General features: G+C 50.3%; 1 protein-coding gene across 5 annotated transcripts in view; it reads right to left on the bottom strand.

Moving 5' to 3' along the window:
* ADCY6 (adenylate cyclase 6) overlaps nt 1–23,998 on the bottom strand; it is a 51,564-nt gene extending 27,566 nt beyond the window's left edge. The window contains exons 1-11 of one of the 5 annotated variants that reach the window (XM_028721383.2): nt 22,884–23,363; nt 20,809–21,177; nt 19,112–19,224; nt 17,666–18,488; nt 11,294–11,443; nt 10,836–10,957; nt 10,415–10,526; nt 9,568–9,695; nt 5,968–6,126; nt 4,231–4,372; nt 3,359–3,487 (exon numbers count right to left, since the gene is read on the bottom strand). In XM_028721383.2, the coding sequence (XP_028577216.1) occupies nt 3,359–3,487; nt 4,231–4,372; nt 5,968–6,126; nt 9,568–9,695; nt 10,415–10,526; nt 10,836–10,957; nt 11,294–11,443; nt 17,666–18,487 (1,764 nt within the window). In that variant the 5' untranslated portion in view covers nt 18,488; nt 19,112–19,224; nt 20,809–21,177; nt 22,884–23,363. Of the gene's footprint in view, nt 1–3,358; nt 3,488–4,230; nt 4,373–5,967; nt 6,127–9,567; nt 9,696–10,414; nt 10,527–10,835; nt 10,958–11,293; nt 11,444–17,665; nt 18,489–19,111; nt 19,225–20,808; nt 21,178–22,257; nt 22,440–22,883; nt 23,364–23,827 lie in introns of those variants that run through there. The other 4 variants (XM_028721389.2, XM_028721385.2, XM_028721391.2 and 1 more) reach the window with 4 other exon arrangements.
* Nucleotides 23,999–25,505: the final 1,507 nt, after the last annotated feature.

Here is a 25,505-nt window from a genome sequence, read left to right as displayed (position 1 = left end):
CCTCACAACAACCACGTGAGGTAGGTTAGGCTGAGAGAAGGTGACTGAGCCAAGGTCACCCCATGAACTTCCTGGCTGAGTGGGGATTTGAACCCTGGTCTCTCAGTCCCTAGTCTGACACTCTTAGCTGCTACTCCATACTTGCTCTTTAGTCCCTTTATACACCTAGCCTGGCACTATCAACTCTGACAGTCTCTTTCCAAGGCCTCGGGCAAATAGAAGAAGAAGGAGGAGGAGGAGGAGTTTGGGTTTGATATCCCGCTTTATCACTACCCTAAGGAGTCTCAATGCGGCTAACAATCTCCTTTCCCTTCCTCTCCTACGACAAACACTCTGTGAGGTGAGTGAGGCTGAGAGACTTCCGAGAAGTGTGACAAGCCCAAGGTCACCCAGCAGCTGCATGTGGAGGAGCGGGGAAGCGAACTCAGTTCATCAGATTATGAGTCCACCGCTCTTAACCACTACACCACACTGGTATAGAGGTTTTTCTACTTGATCTGTTTAACTGGAGACACCAGGGACTGATGCCAGGAACCATCTGCATGCAGCATATGTGCTCTACCAATGCTGTCCTATTTTAACCCCAATTCCTTCCATAACTTTTTTTTCCAAAAAAAGAAGGGTAAAAGTATTTTTGTTCTCTTGTTTGTAGGATATTTGACACCTCCTTTGTCCAATTAGCTGGTCTCTCAGGATGATTATCTCGAGGGAAAATATGATGTGCTGACACAACTCATCAGATCTTCCCTATCTGCATGGTATCAATAGATTTCCTTTTAACATTGGTCAGCTAGCCTCTAAAAGATTGACAGGGTAAATAGCTGGATCTGTGCTGGTGGTGTAGTCTACTTATCTGCCCTTCTGCTGTCCTCATGGAGAGTACTCCTAGACAGAAAGACAGCAGGCTTCATTCCACACACATATTCAAAAACACACATTGAGGAGATTCCCTATGCTTCTTCGCGTCTGCTGCAACACCCAAGCAGACTCTTGGACATCTGGTGTGCTGACATCTCATTTCAAAAGCCAGTTCCTCTCCAAAGTTAAAAAGCGGTGCTACTCAATATCTCCATATGGATCTAGGCTTTTATTTATTAGAAAATTTATATCCTGCCTTTTTGAGCCAAAGCATCTACACAATGGTTAACAATAAGAACCCAAATAAATATAATTTGAGGGGAGACAATGTTTTTTTTTAAAAATAATAATAATCAAGAACTAATTGATCAATCAAGTTAGCAGCAATAAACAATGACCAAAACCTAGCAGAAGGTGGGAGATTCTCTTTCAACTTTGAGGGCAGCCTGAGATGGCACAGCCTAGATCAATAACAGCAGCAAAAATAAACAGAGATCAGGGAAAGTGTGAATATCTCTTGGGAGGGAGGGACTTCCAGAGTCTGGATTCCACCACCAAGGAGGTCGTACCCCAAGTAACTCTGCCCTCAATTTACTTCAAATGGCAAAAGGGTTCAGGAAGAACAGAGTCTCCAAGGAAGTTCTTGTAACGTGGGTAGGTTCACGCTGAGCTGGGAGGGAGATAGAGGAGGACCTTCCACATTATATATATATATATATTTATGCTATCCTCGTGATCTTAGAAAAATTACATGAGCAGATTCAGCCCAAAGCCTCCAACTGGCCCATGCCACAAGGAAAAGAGAAAAACAGCCTGCTTGTTGAGCATCAAATATATTATCTGTACATCACATAAAGGGTGGGGACATTATTTGCTTTCTCAGCTGCTAGGATCAGTAACAGCCTGGTTCTCATGGATGCAATTTGCTGCAAGTGGGGTAAAACTGTAACTCTGGCATGTGACACGTTCGGTTTTATGGCTGGTAATCCAACTGCACTGGAAGCAACTTTATGGTTATGGCCTATGGCCTTAAACAGCTACTCCCACCCTATCCCCATCCCCCCCTCATTCTGGGCCAACTCCTTTGGCACAGGGCTCACTATCGTCTCCTTGGCACAAGTCAAGGTGCTGCTCTGACCTATAAACAGCCTTAATGCACAGAAGCCTCAGAGAAATCCTCTCCCTTAATTCCACAGGCTTTCTCCTTTGCTCCACCGCAAGTCGCAGAATCAAGCAAGACAGATTTCTTCACTGCGCCACCCAGGCCACCAAAGAGGGAAGTTACCGTATTTTTCGCTCTATAGGACGCACTTTTCCCCCTTCAAAAATGAAGGGGAAATGTGTGTGCGTCCTATGGAGCGAAGAAGCCGTAGCCCCGCAACCCTCTCCCTGCTGGAGAGGTGACGCGCGACTATGGCAGCAGCCTCTCCGCTGCCCGCCTTTCCGCTGCTCCCCGACCTGCTCTTTGGGGCTGGTGGTGGGCTTCCCCCCGCCAGCCCCAAAGAGCAGGTCGAAAGGAACCTGAAGCCTGGAGAGCGAGAGGGGTCGGTGCACACCGACTCCTCTCACTCTCCAGGCTTCCAAGGTAGCCGCCTGAAGGCGACTGAACACACCTTAAACGGCACCTTGTTTTAGAGGGGGAAAACAAAAGGGGGAAAATTCTCCCCCTCTCTGCGCAGCACCTCCTGCCACTTCGCTGAAGGGGCGCTGGGCAGAGAGGGGGAGAATTTTTTTTCCTTGTTCTCTCGCCTCTAAAACAAGGTGCGTCCTATAGAGCGAAAAATACGGTATTGGTGGCTCCCTTCTCAAGCACTCTGAGGGTGTTTTAAGGCTTTTCCCATTTGGGCTGGCATTCAAGAGCCTGTGTGAAGCAGCCCAAATGGCAGTGGAGACAGGCTCTGGATGCATAGATTTCACCAAGCTCATTCCCCAGCCGCTCCTGTAAAAGGAGCTCACATAAGCAGCCCTTGGAAAGATCCCCACCCAAAGTCCTTTTGCCAATCAATCTGGGCAAAGTAGATTAATACTGGACTCAATAAGAGAAATCAGCTTCATCTGCGCCAATAATAAGAAGCGAAGAGACCAGATCCTGCACATGCTGCCATCTGACCAGCTTGCCACACAGTCAGAAAAGCCCACCACAGGCAAGGCTTTTGCCATGGGCACTATGGGTTGTAGCCAATGCTAGCCTGACTCAGAGCAGACCCATTGAAATTAAGACACGGCTTAACTTAGGTCCATGAAGAGTAACGGGTCTACTCTTAAGTTGGCTACAACCCTCTGTGCTCAAACATTCATGAGAGCAGGCCCTTTTGGGGGCTTCCATCTCTTTCTCTAAGGATAATAAATAGTGTAAAATGTACACAACAGACCATTACCCACCTGGGACCTGCAAGCAAATGTGTAACGTGATCAAAGCCCGGTTGCCTTTTTGCTCCCACCCTCTTGGCTGGATGTGCCCCCAAAGCAAGCCCTCTCTCTGTCCCTCGCTGGCACTCACCATCTGTCGGAAGGCCTTGGAGTCCTTCGTCCGGGGGAAGGAGCGCTCAGGCACCCAGCGAGGCACCAGTCCTTCGGTAGAATTGGCCTGAGCCCTCTGCAGCTTGGCTAAGATGGCCTTCTCCTCTTTCTGTCGGAGAGAAAAACAGGCCATGGAGGTGCAAACATAGAAGCTGGGGGGGGGGGCCATGGGGAGAGGGGGGAGGCCCTTTCCAATACCCTCCCCTGGAATAAGGCTGCTCCTCTTGGCCGGCCAGAGTTGCAGCTTCCACTGCTCCAGCTTTGGATAGCAGAATGCTCACCTTCCCCGTGAACCAGACCTACAGGGCATAAGCAGTGCCCTGCTGGCTGGCAGGTAGGTTTTCTAACCCTCCACACCCTAGAGAAGGGGAGGAGGCAACTTTTTTGGCCCACGGGACACATATCAAATTTTGAGAGTGTGCTGGGAGTGCCAGTCACAAAATTGCTACCACTGGGGTGGCACTGCATAACACACGATGACTGCCGTGGGGAATGCGGCATAACACAAATTTAGAGACTACCACCCCCGACAACCTCAGACTTACTAATGGGCGGGAGGTATGTCCTGCTGTGATTCTGAGGGATCACACAGTATTGGTTCTACTTACACACACAAACATTTGCAGTCTAAAAGCAACAGGGAACCTATCTCAGTACCAGGAAACATATACCTCAGAAGGTATATTCACATTTTGCTCCATAACTTTTTTTCTAGGAGGGCTAGATGCTTCCCTTTAAAAAGACAGATAAAACAGGGGCACCTGCCCAAGAGCCATGGAGGGAAAGCCTTTCGTGACTCCTGCACAAGAGCAAATTACTGTGATATTCTTCCCCAGTCCCTCCAGGACTCACTCGTTTCTGGCTGCAGCCCACGATGAAGAAGGTGTCGATGTTGTGCTCCTTAAGGTAGGCATTGCGCTCGCCCCCGTGCCCTGGCTCCACTTCGTAGTCCTCATTCAGGTACTGCAGCGTAGCTCGCGTAATGTGGATCCGCCTAGCACAGAACTTTTGTCACTCAGCCAAGTCATCTGGTGGAGCCCCCCCTCCCACTCCCTCTGAGCCACACCTACAACTGCCAATTAATATGCACAAGAGGAAGAAGAAGACACCGTTCAACATGCAAGTGGTTTTGTCTCTGCCCACGAAGCTGGATAGCAAGAGGCTAGAATCATGGAACCATAGAACTGCAGAGCTGGATGGGACCCCAAGGGTCATCTAGTCCAACCCCCTGCAATGCAGGAATCTCAACTAGATCATATATGATAGATGGCCATCCAACCTCTGCTTTAAAACCTCCAGTGAAGGAGAAACTCCCACCTCTCATGGGAGGTTCGATGGGTAATTGAACAGAAAGGGCAAGTAGGTGGGTAGTAAAATTAGAAGAGGTAGCAATAGGATTGCAGGGAAGATAAAAGTGGACTAAGCGGAATATCAGGGGAAAGCCTCGAAGGTGTGTCTTCAGGAACTAAGGTGGGAACAGGGAACAGCATGGCTGAAAGCCACCGAGACAGGACTGGGGGAGGCAATGACAGGTGGCTTTTCATGGGTTAAGAAGGGGAGATGAGAAGGGAAGAGTGTTGAATGAAGGGACTAGACGTGTGAAGAGGCTGCAGGTGGCAACTGGGAAAAGCCATTGGAGAAGCTTCAAGGGAAGAGATGGAAGTCTTCCCAGTCTTTGGTCACCTTCACCACACCTGGCCCATGCAGTAGTGGAGAAACTCCAGCCCACATGCCCTCATTTGTGGCCTGCAAGGCCACTTCAAGTAGTGGGGACAGGGCTTTGCTAGAGTGCCAGGGATAAGCCGATGGCAGTAACTTTGCCTGCAAGGATTGACTCCAAACCAGGAGGGCCAAATTGGGCCACTTGCTATCAAGTGCTTGTCAGGGTGGTCCACCCCACCCACCTGTCAAGCTTGGCCTGCAAGCTTAGATCCAGTTCCCCACCATTGGGTCAAGACCATGACCACCAAAACTAGAGAGCCTGGTTTTGCTCATGCCACCAGCAAGCTGAAGTCCTGGCCAAACCAAGCTGCTTGTTTATGCAAAACTATGGGGCCACTCCTGGCACAGAGGTGGGCAGAGCCATGTGGAGGTGGCTGAGGTGGCCAGACAACGTTGCCCCAGCAAAAATGCATCTTTGTGGCAGCGGGACAATGGCTGCTGTTTAAAAATAAACTCTTGCCTCATTTTTTGGATAACAGCAACCCCCACTTCCAAGTATCAAGGATAGGGCAGGCCCTTTGGGACAGGGAAGGTGGCGCCTATTGGACAGTGCTTGTGACATCCGCCAAGGGGGAGCTCACAAATTCTCCTCCAGCCTACCCACAAATACATGTACAAGCTGTTCACCTCCACATGATCTGTCTCAGGCAACAGACACAACCCTACAGTTCCAGCTATCAACTCATTCCTCTTTATGGAGCCACCTCTTAGTAATTCCACCAACCCAACTTTCCCCTCCTTTTACTCCAAAGAAAGAGACTTTGTGGCTCTCCAGTCACAAGTTCCAGGACTTCCTACTGCCATCATGCCTGACCACTGGCCATCACTGCCCCTGCCTTTCTTCAGGCCTATGGGGACTGGACTTACCCAGCTTTGCCACCAGCCTCCATGTGGTTGGCCAGGGTGACATCATTGGACCAGACGTCAAACTGCCACTTGCGTAGCCCCAGCACTCCGCAATGTACACGTCCACTGTGGATCCCGACACGCATGTTCACATTCACCCCCGTCACCTCACGCACCAGCCTGAAAAGCAGGAGGAAAGGAAGTGTCAAAGCACCCCTCCCCCTCTTCATACATTCATGAATTCACTTGCGTGAAGCAAGAAACGCAGTCTGTGTCAGACCGATTATAATACCATCAACAAAGTGTCATATTCATGCAGAGTACAAGAAAACAGGTCACTGCCCTGAAGGGTGATGGCTGATGTTAAAATGGGCAATGAAACTTCCTGCAAGCAAGTTGCCAGGGTGGGGATGGAGGTACGAGAACGAAATAATCTAAGATCAATAGACAAGCTTTGGCTATACAATATTATTATCAATAATAATAATAATAATAACAACAATAACAATAACAACAACAACAATATTAATAATAATAATAATAATTTGTACCCTGCCCATCTGGCTGGGTTTCCCCAGCCACTCTGGGCGGCTTCCAACAAAGATTAAAAATACATTAAAATGTCACACATTAAAAGCTTCCCTAAACAGGGCTGCCTTCAGATGTCTTCTAAATGTCAGGTAGTTGTTTATCTCTTTGACATCTGGTGGGAGGGTGTTCCACAGGGCGGATGCCACTACCGAGAAGGCCCTCTGCCTGGTTCCCTGTAGCTTTGCTTCTCGCAGTGAGGGAACCGCCAGAAGGCCCTCAGAGCTGGACCTCAGTGTCTGGGCAGAACGATGGGGGTGGAGACGCTCCTTCAGGTCTACTGGGCCTTTGAGGCAGTTTAGGGCTTTAAAGGTAGGCACCAAGACTTTGATGTATGGAATATATGGCATATGGAGCCTCAAGCACCTGTAGATTAATTTGTCACCATATCTATACCCAAAGCACATCTTTAGACCCTTTTATCAGTGGTTTTGTGTTGGTCAAGTTAAGATTTACCTGTGAAAGAAGACTTTGTATGCTTCTTTTTATTTTCTGTGTTTTTGTTCAGATTAGTTTTTTGTGGGGGGGGGGGAATGTGTCTACACATACATATAGCAACTACTTGGGACTGGAGTGAGCCCTCACAGAAGTGGGTTGTTGTTGTTGTTGTTTAGTCGTTTAGTCGTGTCCGACTCTTCGTGACCCCATGGACCAGAGCACGCCAGGCACCTCTGTCCTCCACTACTTCCCGCAGTTTTGTCAAACTCATGCTGGTAACCTCGAAAACACTATCCAACCATCTCGTCCTCTGTCGCCCCCTTCTCCTTGTGCCCTCCATCTTTCCCAGCATCAGGGTCTTCTCCAGGGAGTCTTCTCTTCTCATGAGGTGGCCAAAGTACTGGAGCCTCAGCTTCACGATCTGTCCTTCCAGTGAGCACTCAGGGCTGATTTCCTGAAGAATGGATGCGTTTGATCTTCTTGCAGTCCATGGGACTCTCAAGAGTCTTCTCCAGCACCATAATTCAAAAGCATCAATTCTTCGGTGATCAGCCTGGAGGAGGAACTGGCAAGCCACTCCAGTAACCTTGCCAAGAAAACTCCATGGACAAAGACAACAGGCACAGAAGTGGGACACCATGATAAACCACTGGGTTGTATTCAATGATGCAATTCTGCTTGTGCAACAGACTTCCTGCTCCAGAGGGTTGAGGGACCAAAAAGCGTCTTGCTGCTTTGACACCAGCTGCCGCTTTTGGATGGTGCAGTGTGGGACACAGAATACAGCCACCCGTGACTTCAGATGTGACAAAGCTGGTGGCATTGCTGGCTTTTATCACGCACCTCTTCACCTCGCGGATCCTTCTGTCTTACAAAAAATGGGCCTATAGATAAAGCATTTCGATCCTCTGGAAGGGGCTCCAGTTTCACAACTGTCCATCGATAACCCCATGGGGTTCTCCGTTCCCATTTCCTTCAGTGACACTGCACAAGCGCACAGGGCTTGGCACAGAGAACTGACACCCTGAGAGGACTTTGGCTTTTATGGGGGGTGGGGGTGTTGCAAAAAGGAAGTTTCTAGACCATATGGCTGTAAAGATAATCCTGCCATTACATAGGCAATGCCTGGTGAAGTATGAAGATTCTGAGGACGAGGAGGAGGGGTGCTGAGGAATGGCCAGGAAGCAAAGGCAGGGGAAGGCACCTCCCTCCCTACTGCCAGCCAAAGCAACACTAAGAACATTATGGGAGAATAACAGAAGCTTCCCCAACATGTATGATTTATTCAGTTCCACAATTTTGCATTTCAAGGAACTGAGATTAGATATTTCTGCTTCATAGCCCTGGTGATGCTATCTCATATAAGCTATTATCAAGCCAGGATCCAACTGAATGCTGCAAGTGTGAAAGAGATACTAAGTTTTTAAAACCATTCAGTGATCTGTATAAATGGAGAAGTAACAAATGTAGCTTTCTGTATTGTGACCTGCGATAAAGAAGGATGTTGCCACCTGTATGTTGTGCGTCAAGCATATGCGCAAACTGCCACAGTCATGGCTGGTGTATCTCACACATTGTAAGCTGATTCAGATATCCTGATAAAACACGGCTTATCATGATGGGAACAGGCTGCACCTGTGAGGGTCACACAATCTCCATTCCTCCTCCAGAGTGGCCATGAGGGGGTGACTGGAAGATTTTGCAAGCTTGTTATTAACAGGCTTGACATTCCATCCAAAAGTTATTAACAAGCTTGACATTCCATCCAAACTTGACAATTCTTTTTCACCAGAGTTTATCTGAAATAAGCTGTGGGTTAAACCACAGAGCCTAGGGCTTGCCGATCAGAAGGTCGGCGGTTCGAATCCCCGCGACGGGGTGAGCTCCCATTGCTTGGTCCCTGCTCCTGCCAACCTAGCAGTTCGAAAGCACATCAAAGTGCAAGTAGATAAACAGGTAGCGCTCCAGCGGGAAGGTAAACGGCATTTCCGTGCGCTGCTCTGGTTCGCCAGAAGCAGCTTAGTTATGCTGGCCACATGACCCGGAAGCTGTACGCCGGCTCCCTTGGCCAATAAAGCAAGATGAGCGCCACAACCCCAGAGTCGGTCACGACTGGACCTAATGGTCAGGGGTCCCTTTACCTTTTTTAAACCATGGGTTATGAAGTGGGCTTACTTCAGACAAACCAGAGTTTATGAAATGGATATACTGATAAATTGTCATTAATCTGAATATTCAAGTCCCCTCATCCAGTCCATGCTAGAGGTGGGGAGAGCACAAACACCCTAGGCTAGCTGGTGCTTGTTCCCATCACGACAAACCACGGTTTACCGTACATCCAAACTAGCCCATTGTGCAATATGAAACAGTAAACACACACACAATTTTGTGGTATCCTAGCCAGTGAAAGCTTATGCCGTAGAAAATGTATTAGTCTTTAAAAAGTGCCCCAAAGATCGCTGTGACAGGCTAAAAAGGTTACCTTTCTGGAAATTGTCACAGGGAACATGTTACATGCATATGGCGAGGCACTGACTATCCCAAGGGACGCATGCAGCCCTCACAAACCAAACTGCTTCCCCCTCTCACACTCACGAAATGGCCTCAATCATGTCAACGCCCATCTCCACGCAGCAATGGGCATGGTCCGCCCGCGGTTCTGGAAGTCCAGAGACACAGTAGTAGCAGTCCCCCAGGATCTTGATGCGGAGGCAATGATTCTCCTGCCAAAGGGAGGAGGAGGAGGAAGTCAGAAATACCACCACCCCAAACTCCAACATGCCCCTTCCAAGCACATCTCACCTCAGTTCATTTTGAATTTGAATTTTTAATTGGAATTTTATTTACAACCTAACACAAACCCCCAATACACAAATCCACCCTCATTAAACGTGAACATAACATACAGTGAGCATAACATTGTGGATATTTAAGTTATAATTAGAAAAATCTTAATAATTATTCATAAAGGAAACAGTTTATAAGAAGTAAATAAGGAGGCCAGATACAGGATAAAGGAAGTCTTTTATTTGGTTGTTTGTATTGTTGTATGTTATGATCTCACCTCAGTTCAATACCTCTGCCCCTGCGCTACAAAAAGACCCTCCAGCAGCCAAAAACTGTACTTCTATAGGGGAAGTAAACTTATAAGAATAAACAGAGTGCTGTGGGATGTGCCTTAAAGGGTCTTGCTTTGTCCACAAACGTAGGGAAGGTGGTGGTACCGGAGCTGAACATTTATGGGGATTTCTTAACACGGCACCTGTGTTTGCTGCAGGCACACCTGTAATAAGCACAAAGCTCAAGGGAGGTGTGCATGCTTAAAACATGCAGACATTTGCAAGAACCCCGACTGGGCCATATTCCTCCAATGAGCACAGGCAGACCATCATTCCCACACAGGTCAGCTGTTCCACTGGCCGATCCTGCGAGACACACTTACCGCAGCCAGCTTGTCAAAACGGGCAAAAAGCTCGTTCAGTGTCATGACCAGTTCCTGCGCTGTGCACTGGGACGCCAAGCTAGTGAAACCCTCAATGTCAGCAAACAGAATGCTGTTGGGGTGAGAAGAGACAGGAAATGAGCATAAGAACTTGCAAGGAGCTAACAGCCTGGGGGGTCTCTGTCTTATCTGGCTTAATAAACCCACCCGGAACCCAGCCAACATTTTCTCTCCTTGCGCACCCAGCGACCCACCCGCTCACGTCTTGTCAAAAAGCAAGTGCCCTGCAGTTTAAGTTTTCCATGTTTACAGTAGAACGGCCTTTGCTTCACTGACGTCCTTGCCACTCCTAGGCCTCGGTCACTCCCAGGCATGGGTGCACACATGCAAACACACACCCCCTATCCCAATAGCTTGGTACCTGACATTGTCATGTTTCTGGATGTAGATCTTGTGGAACATCATGTCCTCCTTCTTTGTGTTGATGTCCTCTTTCATCTCCATGGCAACATGCTGGGGCAGCACTGAAAGCAAGAGCCGCTCCTGCCCCCCACCCCAGAGAGAAAGCCACATAAATACTCCCCTCAGAGCAAGAATGTTGACACAACACACTGAAGTTAAAGGCACCAGTTTCAGCCTAGTCACAGATAATCCACCCTTCTCTTCCAACCTTAACATTCCTTCTGTCCCAATTCACAATCCCCCCCAACACTGCCAGACTCTCAAAATTCTGGCATCTTCTCGTCCCCAAGCAGGCTAATGCCAGCCACACAAGATCAGGAACTGACTGGCCAAGCTGGCCCTTTAACTGGCAGCCCTGCCCACCACAACTCCCGCTCAAGGCTGCAGCCCAACCCTGGCCCCACAATGGCTCCTCACCTGCTGGCGGTTTTCACGTTGCAGGTGTAGCCGTGCCTGAATGTAGCCCCGGGTCTCTTGGAAGGCCTGGCGCTGCGACACCTCAGCCGGGTAGTGGGTGCAGATGCCAATGACGTTGGTACACAGGAATATCAAAATGTTGGCTCCAAGCTGCAAGCAAGAGAAGGACCCAAGTGAAACGCATACTGGAGCAGGGAAAGAAGTTACCTGCTTCAAGCAGTTTTCTTTCCCAGCAAGCTTTCAGCAGGAAACCTAGACCTACTAAAAAACCCATTCACCTTCAACTCCAGTTCCTGACGTTTGTGAGGTGGACCACCTTCCCTCCACCTGAGGTGCCATTACCCTCTGCTCCCTTCTCTAAAGAATGAATTGGGAGCTTTTTGCAAGCCAAGGAGACCCTCTTGGCCCATAATGGAGTCTCATCCTCCACTGCTGCCAGGATACAAAAGGGGTCCCAATACTGTGCCTTCGGGAGACAGAGGGTGGGAAGAAAAACAAGCAAAACACAGTTCCCTAAGGTTTAAGGCAGGGCTAGGGAACCGAATCTGACCACTGGGCCAAACTCTTACACCCCTCACAGTCAGTGCTTGTGCAGCACTTTGAAAGGAGCTTTTGGATATTAGACCATTGGCTGACTGTCTGTTCTTAGAAGCCCATTTTAGAGCACCATTTTGTCCAGCACTTTGCAGGCCCTGTTGATCAGCTGACCAGCAATACCTGCTAATCCCCTTTTGGCAGAGCCAGGTGTTCACCTGCCTCACACCTGACAGGTGGCTGCTGCTGGGGGAGGTAATAGGCAGCAGCAACAGCCCCTTGGCCTTTCCACTCTGTTGCAGGAGCGCTGTGGGGGCCGCATAGCCTGGCCTGCCTAAGCTGAGCCTGTTCTTCTGTTGCCATAATTGAAGGAAGATTAATCTAGCAGCCTGCTTGGTTTCTGTTATGTGCAACAGGGAGGCACGGTTCTGTTTTTTGCCTCAGGCAATGACACATTTTGGGCCTGCCCTGCCTCCAGGACTCACCTGCCGCTGAGCTAAGGTGCTGCAGAGAACTGGGATGGTGCCGTGGATAAAAGGGTGAGCTGCAGGCCAGGAAGCTGCCAGCTGAAATCTCACTTCAGCTCTTTAACTTGATATCATTTAATTAATTCATGTTTTCTAGGTACTGCACAAATATTAAGAAAACACCTTAGCCTCTCCCCACCAGCTTACAGTCCAGCTGACATGATGGAGAAAGGGATTGGGAGGGAATGGGCAAACAAGCTGACAGAGGCACAGATTTATTCAGAAAAGTTGAGGGCATGGTCCATGGGCACTTGATGCAGCCGCCATATTGAAGCCAAGCAGGTCTGGACAGGACCTGGTTGGGAGTGTGTTTTATCATGTATTTTATGTTTTGCTAGATACTTCCCAGAGTGGCTAGATCAGCCCAGTCAGATGGGTGGATGATGATGATGATGATTAGCTCCACAGGCCATCCCCAGCTCCTCCAGTTAACAGATCTCTAGTTGGAATGGGGAAGGCCTAAGATTAGGTGACAGGGCTGGGAAAGACCTCAGCTTGAAATCTTTGTGCAATTGCTACCATACCAAGTAGGTATGAAAAAGAAATTGTCAGACTTGGTCTATGGCCGATGTCTATTCTCAGGGCAACAACCTCAATTAGAGACATTTCAACTGATTCATCAGCTGAAACTCTTATTTGATTAACCTATTAATTAAGTTTGTGTGATCAATTATGTCTGCATGCACATTTGCAAACAGTGGCATTAAGGGGGAAACAATGTCTCTGAAGCAAGATGCATTTTTTTGGTAGATAACAAAGCAAGTGCTATTTTAGAAGAGGCATTTCCTTGAGTGTGCACACATGGTTATGTGGACGGGAGAGACGACGACTCTTCTTTTACAAACATAAGAAACACAGAAAGCTGCCTTATAATAACAGGAAAGACTATTTATCTATTGAGCCCAATAATGTCTACTCAGAGTGGCAGCATTTTTCCATGAAAAATGGAGATGTCAAAGATTAAACCTGGAACCTTCTGCCTGCAAAGCCTGTGACCACTCCTACCATCTATTGCACTTCTCACCTGCATTTTTTGGTAAGAAGCTGCATTAATATACAATATGAAATACAACTTTAAAATCTGCGGCCTTGTTAATCAGTGGCACTTTTGCACGCATGCACACGCATGCACACACACACACACACACACACACACACACACACACGTAGCTGCACCTGCTGTCCCTTGGTCACTCTGGACTTTCTTTGTAGCTCATGCTCTCTCTCCTCACAACATTTGTCACAGTGACAGGTACTCAGTATCCTTGTAAGCTTCCTGGGCAGCTTGGGTGAATTCATTCTTACTCTAATGCAGTCAATAGGCAACGCCAATCTGTAATCTGCCCTAAGCCACTGAGATAGAATGGGGGGAGTCTAAATAATATATATGTAAATAATGCACAAGCTAAGGCTTCTTCCCTGGTCACCTAATAGTGCCATGATAACTGGAAACAGGATCTTAACACATCTGTTGGGGGTCAGCTGTGGGAGGAGGCAGGTGAAACCTCCACTCTATAAATGCTGGAATGCTCACAGGTAAAGGTGTGCTTATTACTGCAGGGCACTGATGGTAGGTTCTAGGGATGCTGTCAGCACGATGAGTCTTGGAGCACAAACGTCAACAGCGGGCTCTTTCCCACAATGCCACTACAGTCTGATGGCTCTGATCTCATCTCATCAAGGTCAACAAATCCTCAAGGACCGCCTCTCCCTATGTGAAGTGACCCGGACCCTGCGATCATCATCTGTGCCTCCTCCGTGAGGGGTCTGGAGGGCAGCAACACGAGAACAGGCCTTTTCTGCTGTGGCTCCTCGCCTGTAAAATGCTCTCCCCAGGGAGGCTTGCCTGGCCCCTTGGCTGCGTTGTTGTTGGTTTTCCCCCTGTATTTTTGTTGGAAGTCACCCAGAGTGGCTGGGGCAACCCAGGGTATAAGAAATGTATTAGTATTAGTATTATTATTAATCTTTAGGCACCAGCAAAGCATTCCTCCCAGGCTTTGGGCTAATAAACAATCTATGGGCTTTTAAACTGTGGGGGGAGCATTGTATTTTTGTGTTTTTATATTGTAAACTTTGGTTTCTGATCTTTGTATGAAGGGTGGTATGGACATGTAATAAATAATAACAGTAATAAATCCTGACCAGAGTTTTGAAAGGTAGCAAAAATGAATGCCCACTAGGATGTCACCAACTTATGGCAGACGGTGACTGGGCCACTTATAGACACCTCCAGACTCCAAGCTAATTCCCCAATTGCTGCTGCCAGCAATGGATAGTTGAGGGTTAACTCTAATTTAGTTTACGAGTTGAAGATACAGCAATAATTCCAAGCATCATAGGGGAGCTATTTGTGTGTTTGTTTAAAAAAACAGAAATACACAGTAACCCAAAGCTTGAAAGGAGCTATTTCTTTGCTGCTGAACAGAAAAGGCTGATGTGAGCAGCTGTATCCTTGATCCTTTTTTGGAAAGGAGCACTGGAAGGCTGAACCGAGGAGGGAGGGGAACCAAATGGAGGCGTGGATGAAACCCAAGCAGGCCGTGAGGTTACACTAACAGCAGAAGCAGCTGCAAACTGACCACCACATTTGCCTCTCCGTCGCCAGTGGCAGCACTCATCAATCTGATAACTTTGCAGACGCAGATCCTTCTAGTTATTCCCAGAAGAGAAAGGCTGAAAGTTGGGCTAACCAAAGTTAACAGACAGTGCAAGAACAGGAGAGATCTGGGGAGCAGTGGGGGAGAAACAACCAGTGAACTTGCGGATTTGAGTGTTTTAAAGACCCATTTCTAAAACCATGTCAATAAAGGGGCACAGATAGAAATCACCGAGGGAGTCTGCAAGCTGCCAGATCATTATTCTATGTAGGCCACCCTCTTCTGGCCTCTTTCCTTTCCTCCCATTTTCTCCTCTCCACACGCAAACATTACACATTTTAGAATTATGCCTCATTGCCACTGTAGTGTTCAGCGCCACAATTTTAATGACCCGTGTTTAAGAGGTATGTTACGTAGTAGTTCAAAAACCTAATTGCAATGCAATTATGTAAGTTTTAGACACATTGAATTTGACGGATTTCAAAAGGATAAAAATACAAAAGAAATGGGTAAATTATGCTGCTCCTTCCTAGGGCCAAAGAAACAGAAGCACAAAAAGAGGTGATGGAACTGACTATTAACATTATGGTTAGCTGAACTTCTGCATTTACCAGCTGAATAAATGTGGACATTTAAATTACACCTTTGCCTTCATCTCTGCAGCAAACAGAGCACCAGGGAAGTAAATTCAAGGCTTGGAATGTAAGCATATAAAAACAGCTTTATCCAGCCTAATGTCCACCAGATGTTTTAAAACTACAGCTCCCACAAGCCCCAGCCAGCATGACCAATAGCAAGGGATGGTGGTAGTCTACAACATCTGGAAGGTACCAAGTTAGGGAAGGCTGATAAAAAGGTCACCATAAATCTGGATGCTACACAGCACTGACTCTGTAGCACTAATGATACAGTGATGACAGCAGGTAGAGATGCTTAGGAGTAATGTGTAGATATGGTTCTCTGTGGAGTGCAGACCATAATTAGCACATCACTCTCTAAGGCAGTGTTTCCCAACCTTGGGCCTCCAGCTGTTTTTGAACTACAATTCCCATCATCCCTGACCACTGGTCTTGCTAGCTAGGGATGATGGGAGTTGTAGTCCAAAAACAGCTGGAGGCCCAAGGTTGGGAAACACTGCTCTAAGGTACAAAATACGTAAGACTTTGTCTTTCATGGCACTGATTTATAATATGCAACTGCTGGACAGCAGAGAACTCTTCATCATACAAATTGTTCTAATTCACTTTCAAATGCCTGATTTCCTAATTCATTCAGAGAAAAGGGGTGACCAAAATTATCAAGAGCTGAAGCAACTCCTGTATGAGAAAAATGAACAGCACACCAGACTTGTTAGCTTAAAAAGTAAAGGGACCCCTGACCATTAGGCCCGGTCGCGGACGACTCTGGGGTTGCGGTGCTCATTTCGCTTTATTGGCCGAGGGAGCTGGTGTACAGCTTCCGGGTCACGTGGCCAGCATGACCAAGCTGCTTCTGGTGAACCAGAGCAGCGCACGGAAAAGCTTGTTTACCTTCCCGCCCGAGTGGTACCTATTTATCTACTTGCACTTGACATGCTTTTTGAACTGCAGGGGATTAAAAAAAAGGCACGTAAGGCCAGGGAAGGGCAAGGAGACAGTGGCGTAGTGTGGGTTGTCAGCACCCGGGGCAAGGCAAGTAATTTGCACCCCCTAACCCGTGGATTTTGCGCCCCCTAACCCATGGAGCGCGCCCCCCAGATGTTGCGCCCGGTGCGGCCGGCCCCCCCCTGCACCCCCACGCTACGCCACTGCAAGGAGAGACCTCCAGACAGGTATATAAAATTATGCAGGTGGGGAGAAAGAGGGCAGCGGTTTCTCTCTCATTGTCCTCGAGCCACGAGGTCATCCAATGGATGCTGGGAGATTCAGGACAGACAAGGAAGAAACCTTCTTCACCCAGTGATATTTAAGCTATGGAAATGGCTGTCCCGGCTGTGGCCCCCAACTTGGATAGCTTTAAAAGGGGTTAGATAAACTCATGATGGAAAAAGGGGCTACTCGTCATGCAGCAACAAGAGGCAGGAGACTGAGGAGTCCAAGTGGGCAGCTTAAAACTGCCCCAAAATATCCAACCATCGCACCACAAAGAACATGCCTGTGTTAAGTAGAGGATCCTGTGGACGTGCCATAGGATTCTGTGCTGGGAAAAGATGTTCAGTGCTAGTTCTGGCCAAAGAAGATTCCCAGACGTTCCTCTGTCACCACCAAGCAATGAAAAGCGGGCAAGAACCAATCAGATACGGGGCAGAAGCAAAACGAAGTTTTCACACACAAGGCTTTAGCGCCAACAGCCAAGCTTACCGTGTTATTTGGGGAACTCAGGAAATGAAATATCCCAATCACCCACTTCCAGAGACTGGGCTGATCCCACAGCATGGGGAGGAGCCACAGGCAGGCTCCTCCCATTCTACCCAAAGCTGCTCCTACCAGCTTAGGAAGGGGCGACAGATCCATGGTTCCCACGCAGCTCAACAGGAGAAGGAGGCTGCAGGCCACTTGACTGCTCCCCCAACAAAAGCCTGAAGCAATTACCATGCGAGTCCCTGACTTGGCAGCCTTTTTGTTTCACACCCAAGGCCTTTGCCCAATTAGTGTACGGTTTCAAGTGTGCCTTTCCTCACAGCTTCCAAGGCTTTTCTTTGTCCCCAAGGGACTCATTAATCCCTTCCCCCTTACCTGCTTCCAAAGGAAGGAGTCCGCCCTGTTCTGGTGCCAGGAGATTACCAGGTGCAGCACAGAGAGCAAGGCTCCAGCCAGGACCGCCACCCGCATGCGGACGGGGAGGAGGGTGTAGATGATGTAGATGAAGAAGACGCTCCACCAGACGCCCTCGGAGGCACTGCGCGGCGAGACCAGGAGAGTGCCCAGAGCCTGCACCCCGCACAACGCCCCAATGACCAGGTAGCTCACGGCCCACATGCAGTCCTGGTGGAAGCCAGTCCGGTTGCAGAGGACCATGAGCGAGAGGAACAGGGCGGCCGCCACGGCCAGGGCGGCAGCATAGGGCACGCGGGGAGTGCCAGGCACGCAGTGGAACAGCAGCATGATGCTGCAAGCCAGCACCAAGACTCCCATGAGCACCGTCAACGAACTCTGGTTCATCTGGAAGAAGTAGCGCTGGTAGAGCCGCTCCAGCTTGGCCGAACGGAAGCGCTTGGAGCGGAACACTTGCAGCAGGCGCCGGCCGCAGTCGCTGGCCGAGAGCCCCTTGGCCTCTCCGCCCCCGTCCTCGAAGCCCAGGTCCACAGCTTTGAGTCCCAGGTCCCCAGTGCCAGGCGGGGGTGGCGGCGGCGCCTTCTTGCCATAGTGGTCCTCCTGCCACGAACAGTTCAGGCCCAGTCCCCCGCTGCCTCCGCGCTCCAGCTCCGGGTCCTGCAGGCAACTCATGTAGCGAGGGCCACAGAGCGCTGGGCGGTGGCGCTTGGGCCCATTGCGCTCCCCCCAAGCAGTCTTCCGCTCGTCCACTTTGGGCACCAGGATGCCGCTAAACCAGGACATACTGTGGGGGAAGGGGAAAGGGCATTAGAAATAAGAACAGGCAGAGCAAGGGAGAAAGTCAGCTGGGCTTGCCTGTCCAAGAGGACCAACCCCACATTGTTCCCCACACAGCCCAGTAAGGGGAGCAGTTCCTGCCATGGGTCCCTGCAACCTAGAAGGAGGTGCTTTCTTTCCTTGCCGGATACAAAGCAAGGACAAGGGAAGAATGAAATCCTGATCATTAGCAGACCACTGGCAAGGAGGGCTCCACCAGTTCCTGGGCAAAGCTATTCCCCGCTCTACGGGAGGATGGGCCACAGAGGCAAAGCGCACAGGGCACTGGGACGTCTCCAATTTAGGTAACAAGGATGGCGGCCACCAAACAGGATGCTCTTCAAGCAGGGCAGCCGGATCAGTGCCAGGGGACGAGGCAAGGCTTGTGTGGCAAGATACATAAACCAGAGGTGCCTCACGCAGAGAGGTGGGACAGGGGAAGCAGAGCAACCACATTCTGGAAAAGAGCATCTTGAGAGCCTGCAGAGGGAGGGTTCAGATTTATTAAGGGTCGGTGCTTCGAATATAATGAGGCATCGGGAATCCCAGTGCATCAGAGTCTGCCCTCTCTGCCTTGGGGAGATTCAATACCTGGAAGGCCGCTGGGAACTGGACACGAGGAGGCGACATGGATCCCCGTAGGGAAGGCAAAGAAGCAGAAGTGAGGGGCGTCTCTTATTTCCTCTTCAGCATTGAGCGGCAACCTGTTCAAAGAAAAGAAAGCAGTCAAGCTTGTTCATCCTCGATGATCTTCCAAAGCTGAAGCCCCCATTGATTCCCGTTCTCCTGCTCTCTGGAACTGGAGACTGGATATTTCTCTCCTTGCCAATCTGTGGTTACCTTCACACATTCTCTTTGGGCCTCAAGTTCTATTACAGGCACTCCCCCCGAGATGCAACTAGATTCCCACCAGGGTATGACACCCCCTCGCCCCGTGCATACTTTATGCTGAGTGACGCAAAGAGGATATCTATCCCTTATTCCCCTTCCAACACGGATGACAGTATGAGCGCGATGCTCTAACTAACAGCCCACAAACACAAGTAAATACATTAAACTGCTTTGAGTCAAAAGGACAGCTCAAACAAGTCGCTTTGTAACCTCAGGTTGCGTGGCGCTGACAGAGGGAGACTTGCAGGTACTTTGGTCACTGAACCATCTGCTGCTGATACTGGGAATCAGAAATATCTGCATGCCCCCCCCCCCCGACCTGCACAAAAAGCAGCTAACAGAGTGGGGGGGGGGGCTTGCTTCAATTTAGCATCCCTGGTGCAGCAAAGTGGAGGACAGGCAGCAACAGTTGTCCTACCAAGGTCAGCTCCAACAAAAGAACAGTGATCAATATGCTAATCTCTCTTTCCTTCTTTAAAAAGGCGGCTCCTAACATTCCAACCCACTCGAGAAGGACTAAGGGGGGGGGGAACCCAAAAGGATGGTGTTATGTGGATGAGGAAGGGTTTGTTGCAGAAGGAGAAACCTGCTTGATTCTTAATCCCCAAGATCAAGGAAGGGAACGGGGAATGGGATTAGCCCCACCCCAACAGTGGACTTGCACACTTTCCCTACTTCCCACAGGGGAGAGGACGGCTGTCAGTAATTCCTCCAGAGAGAAAGTGAAAGTGCTGCACCTGGAGAATTAGTGGCTGGCTGAAGCAAAATCTCCCTGTGCATTGCTCTCACCAACAGAGATCCCATGGGGAGGGGGTGCTATACACAGGTCCCTTCTCTATACACATCCTGCCCATTGCAACCATAAGGGGACAGAGGGGGTTGTTGGCATTGATCAAGGCCTTACAGAATGCTGTTGGAGGGGGTCGGGTGGAGCAAAGGCCAGCCTCCCTGTTTAACTGGCAGGTTGAGAAGGCATGTGGCATGTTGGTGGCAAGGCGACTGTGCCCTGCCCCCTCTCTCCCCCCTGAAGTGGGAAGAGTCTTCTGCGAGTGTCAGCCTGGCATCAAATCCGGGTTCCTAACATTTCATCACACTCTTAAGAGTGCCCAAGAAACAGAAGCAAAGGTGGAGTAATGCAGATGAAGGGACTGAATTATTCAGAGACATCTCAAGGCAACACCACACTCCTTGGCTGTCACTAGAGGCAAAGGGAGAGGACCGAGAGAGCGTTCACACACACAGCAACCCACCAATCTCCACCAAAGCCCTTGTAAAACACAAGTCCTTTTCCCACACTGCCCATCAAAATGGTATCTCTGCACAGCGAATACACACACACACACACACACACACACACACACACACACAGAAAATGCATAGAAAAGTTTAAAACGTACAGTGAACACAGCCTACGATATGCAGCCTTCCTTATGCAGTCCAGAAGACTCCAGAAGTTCAGATCAGACCCCACTGGTCTCCGACACTTGCTGGCTCACCTGATCCATGCATCAAAGATCCAGAACACAAGGTGAAAGGAACTATATGGGCACAGCTCAGTCCAAACTCAGTTTACTTGTCCACTAATTCCAGCTCGCCATTCTGCTGCTCTCTCAGCATTGTTCCCTTCCTCTTCTCCAAACGGTGTGGAGTTTTGCCCAGGGTGCAACAGGAGAGATTTCAGAGGCCAGGGAAAGTTTGGGGCAGGAGGGGCAGCGGTGCTAGTTCCTGGCAGCTGGGTCCTTCCTCTGGCTTAGCTCGCCCATTCACTGCAAAACCAAAGTGGAATAGTTTTCCCCTTTCAAACTCTATTTGTCTTGAGTGCCAGCCAAACCAGGGCTTGTTTTAGCTCCAACCCCTTCGGAGAGCGATTCCAGTGCCCTCCCACACTGTTCTTATCTGCATCCATCCAGGGAGATGGCGTCAACGTCATGACATCATTGCCCTTTACTGTAGGAACACACAGGCAGGCTTCAGAAGCTGGACCCCCCTTCCCCTCCCCTCCAATCCCCATACAACACACACACACACACACACACACACACCAGGAATGGCTTCACACACACCAGCAGCACTCTGACGCAGCCTCCTGGGCTGTGGGAAGCAACAGCCAGCAGCACATGAGGACAGCTTTGTGGCAAGCGGAGGAGGTCAAGGGGTGCAGGACATAACCCATCCAGGGAGAAGCCGGGCTGAAATAAAACTCAAGCATGCGGGGAGGGGGAAGGACTTTGGCTTAATAGCAAGGTTTATTACTGCTCAGCTCCCCCAGCATGGATTTCCCCCCTCCCCGCAAAAAACCCCCACATTCGTAAGTGATGCAATAATGAAGCATAACAAAGTGATACAACAGCAACAGCATCTTCCTCCTTGGTTCAGCTATGCATCCTAGGAATAACACATGCCCCCTCGCATAGTCACTTTTACCCTACTCCCTGCAGCCCAACACCCCTCACTCAAGAGCCTGTTCCCTATAGCACAGCACCCTCTGCCTTGCACCAGGTTATAGGTCAACTTCCTTCCCCAGGTCCTACGAGGGGGCTTGGGAGAGGTGGTTCCAAAGTTCAATGAGAAAAGAGCCTAGGGCCCCACAGAGACTCTCTGCCCTGAGACCCCCTTCCCTCTGCCTGCTTTAAAGGGGAGACACGGCAAAAGAATAAGAAAGTCCACAGCTCGCAAGACAGAGGCTTTAGGGGAAGCCCACCTGCTCCTCCTCCAGGTATGTAACCTGACCAGGCTGAGAAGCTAAGCTGCCCAGGCCAGCCCACACTCGGGAGCCAACCAATCCCCGCAGAGGGATCCCAGAAAACCAATCCTCGGGGAAGCAGAAATGGGGAGAAAAGTCCTACCGCGTTCAGCCCTTGCGAACACAAGGAAGGTGAAATCTTTCAACTCTGGGAGTTGCATTATCATTAGCCTTTTCTCCTGCGCTCTCCAGGCACCTTATTCTTTCCCCACTTAATTCAATAGCCAGTGTTCCAGTCGGGGGGCAGCCAGGGAACTTTCCCGGCTCTGGGCAAGTGCGCCCCCCCCCAGGGCCCCGCATCGGCCCGCTGCTGTGCGCACCTGTCCCCACGCCCCTTCCCCCCCGCGCCCTCTTGCATTCCCCGCAGTCGCCGCGGGTCTCTGGGCCCAAAGAGCGCCCCCAGCCGGCGCGCTTTGTCCCCTCTCCTCCCGGGCGCCAAGTCGCCGTGGGGACGGCCTAACTGCTCCCACCCCCTTCTGCTCGTTGCGCTGCCATCCCTCTCGGGACCACCTCCCCAGCTAGCTTCTCCCCGCCGCGCCCCCGCCAGGCCCGGCCTTTCTGGACGCGGCGGTTCCCAGAGCCAGCCTCTGAGCGCCCCGCCGCCGCCGCCGCCCGGCTCCATGCGTCCTCCGGGGCGCAAAGCGTATTTCCCCCTCGGAGAGATCTTCCGTGCTCCCTGCGCTCTCCGGCTTGCTCCCGTTCACCACCACCTCCGCCACTGCCACTCACCTCCGGGTGCTGGGCCGCCTCTGGGCACGGCAGGGCCCTCCTCTCCTGCGGGTGGGGCGGCGGGGGGGGTGTAGCAAGCCGCGATCTCTGGCAAGCAGATCCTTCTGCAGCCCCTCGCTATCTGTTTACACCACGCGCCCCCCTCTCCGCTTTCGCCTCCTCTCCATTCCTGCCTGCCCGCCCGCCCGCTCTGGGCCCGTCCCCTCCTCCCCGCGTTGTCCAGAGTAAACGCCCTCTAGCCCGGATCCACAAGGCTCGCCCCGCTCCGTGCGCTCCTGACCGGGATCGCCAAGCAGGAGGCCTTAAAGGCACAAGGTCCCTTTTGTCGCCTTGCCGCCGCCTGTTGCGCGGGGATGCGGGGGCCGTGGGCGCGGGGGAAGCAGAGATGCCGAGGGAGAGAGGAGCTGTGATTCCAGGCGGCGAGGGCGCTTGGCAACGAGAGGCGGCGGAGGCTGCCCAAAGCAGCAGGGGCACCTGCTGCAAGCAGGCAGAGCGGCAGCTGGGCCCAGTGGTGCAACCCGCCTCTCCCCACGCTGCGGTAGATGGATTGGCTCGGCTCACACGCGTGCCCGCCGGGAGATACACGCAACACCTACCGCCCGTGGGTGGCGACAATCCCCGGTGTCCTAAAGCACAACTCTTGGCTACAAGGGTCTCTGAGGCTCTCTCCTCTTCGTACGCACACCCCCCCCACCCCAGCATAAAAAAAAATCTCCCAATCCCAGGACACTAGTGGATCCCAAAGTATTGTCGCCTAGAGGGGGAATCTCTTAATGCCGTTTTGGGTTTTGCTCAGGAACCACCTGTTGTTGCCATCTCTTAAACCAGGGCAATCCCTCTCCCCTCTGCTTTTTGCTTATCCCCAACGCACAACAGGAATATCAGGCTGAAAGTCTGTGCGGACTTAGCTGAGAGCCAACCCCGCTGAAAACAACGGCACTTACTTCGGAGTAGGCATGCCTCTGCCAGCCGTATAAGCGTCCACCCGTTTGGATGCCCACGGCTTCAGTCATCAGATACACTCCATCCATCAACAAGTGGCTCGCCAGCCTGTTTGCCCAACTTGGAGGCCGCTTTCCTGCGCTCCAGATCCCGATCCCAGGCAATTTCTCAGGGCTGGTTTGAGTCTCCCCCCCCCCCCCCACCGCAAGCTTGCTAGCAGCATACAAGCCGAGGAAGGGAAATGGTTAGTGAGCAGCTTGCCCTTGGCATGGGGACAGTGCCAGGCAGAGGACAAGCCCTAAATCCTTCTGTTCGTGCCACTCCCTTAGTTTGTGCCAGCGAGGGAAAAAAGGGAAGGCAGGCCTCCCCGTGGCACAATCCTCCGAAGAGGTAAGCTTAATTGTTAATTAACCGTGAGTCCCACGGGGCCAGGGAAGTGCCCGCAGTGGCAAGGATGGCATTTTGTTAAGGGCACAGTGGAGCGGTTCTTCCAGGGCACCTGCCCCCGTGCCCCTGTGCCGCTGGGTGTGTGCAAAACCTCCACTCCCTCCCTGCTTTGCAGATTGGCTTGGCTATGGAATAATGCCACCAAATCTCCTTAACAGAGTGACTTATTAAAGCGCTGTTTGGGGAGTGATTATCCCCTGCGCAAGAAGGTCTGGGCTTCCCCCGGGCCTGCTTGCTTGGCTTCTCCCCAGGCAAGGAAGAGGGGAAGGGGGTGGGAAAGGCATTAATTGATTCCGAAGCCTTTCTCCTGAATGTTCCATTGCATCATAGCTGATGGCAGGGGGATTAGGACTGGGTGTCATGTGATGGCCTTAACCCTTCCCGGACTGTAACTGGACACAGAGAGAAACAAGAGCCAGAAAATGTGGCAGAAACTCGTCACATTAACATATCTTTGGTGCCTCTTTTCTTTTCTTTGACTGTGTACACATTGTGCATTTAAAGCACATTGTTTCCGCCATGTGTCCTGGGAACTGTAGCTTAACCCTCACAGAGCTACAGTTCAGAGCACCCTTAGCAAACTACAGTTCCCACGATTCTTTGTGTGAAGTCATGCACTCTAAACTTGTCTTATGTACACAGCCATTGTCTTCTTCGACATCTCCATTCTTCCTGGTGGAGCTCTAATATGGCTACTCTAAATATATGGATGCATTTTAACTCCTTTTCTAATAACCGAGTATGGAAGAAAATTCACCAGTTTGTGAATTTGACGTGGTGTTTTCTTTGCAAGTTCCCTTTTCACCTGGCTGGTGGCAGTTATTTGGAGTCAAGCTTTCTAACTCCTGCTCCAATGAGTGTCATAGGAGAGTGTTTTCAAGCAGGGTTTTATGAAACCCTTAAGATTCATGAGCATCTGCTTACACAGGTTCTGCAAACATTATCATTGTCCCACTTCAAGGACATCACTTTCCTGTGCTGGCTAGTCACCTCCCTGTTCTAAAAGTGGGTTTATCCCTGAGTAACACATGTCCCAGTATAATCTCATGATGCATCTTTTGTGCTTAATTGTTCAAAAACAGTCTTTATTTGAATTTTGAAAACGTTAAACACTACGTGCTTCCAGACAGGTTTTTGTTTTGTTTTGTTTTTTGTCACGAACAGGTAATTCAGATCTGATTTTTGTGTGTACGTGATTGGCATGCAACCATCAACACACTCCATTTTTAGTTA

Source organism: Podarcis muralis, chromosome 2 (assembly GCF_964188315.1).
Source record: "Podarcis muralis chromosome 2, rPodMur119.hap1.1, whole genome shotgun sequence".
In the NCBI taxonomy this organism is placed as follows: Eukaryota; Metazoa; Chordata; class Lepidosauria; order Squamata; family Lacertidae; genus Podarcis; species Podarcis muralis.
Note: the sequence above shows the minus strand (reverse complement) of the source record. Positions and strands in the feature narration are given on the sequence as shown.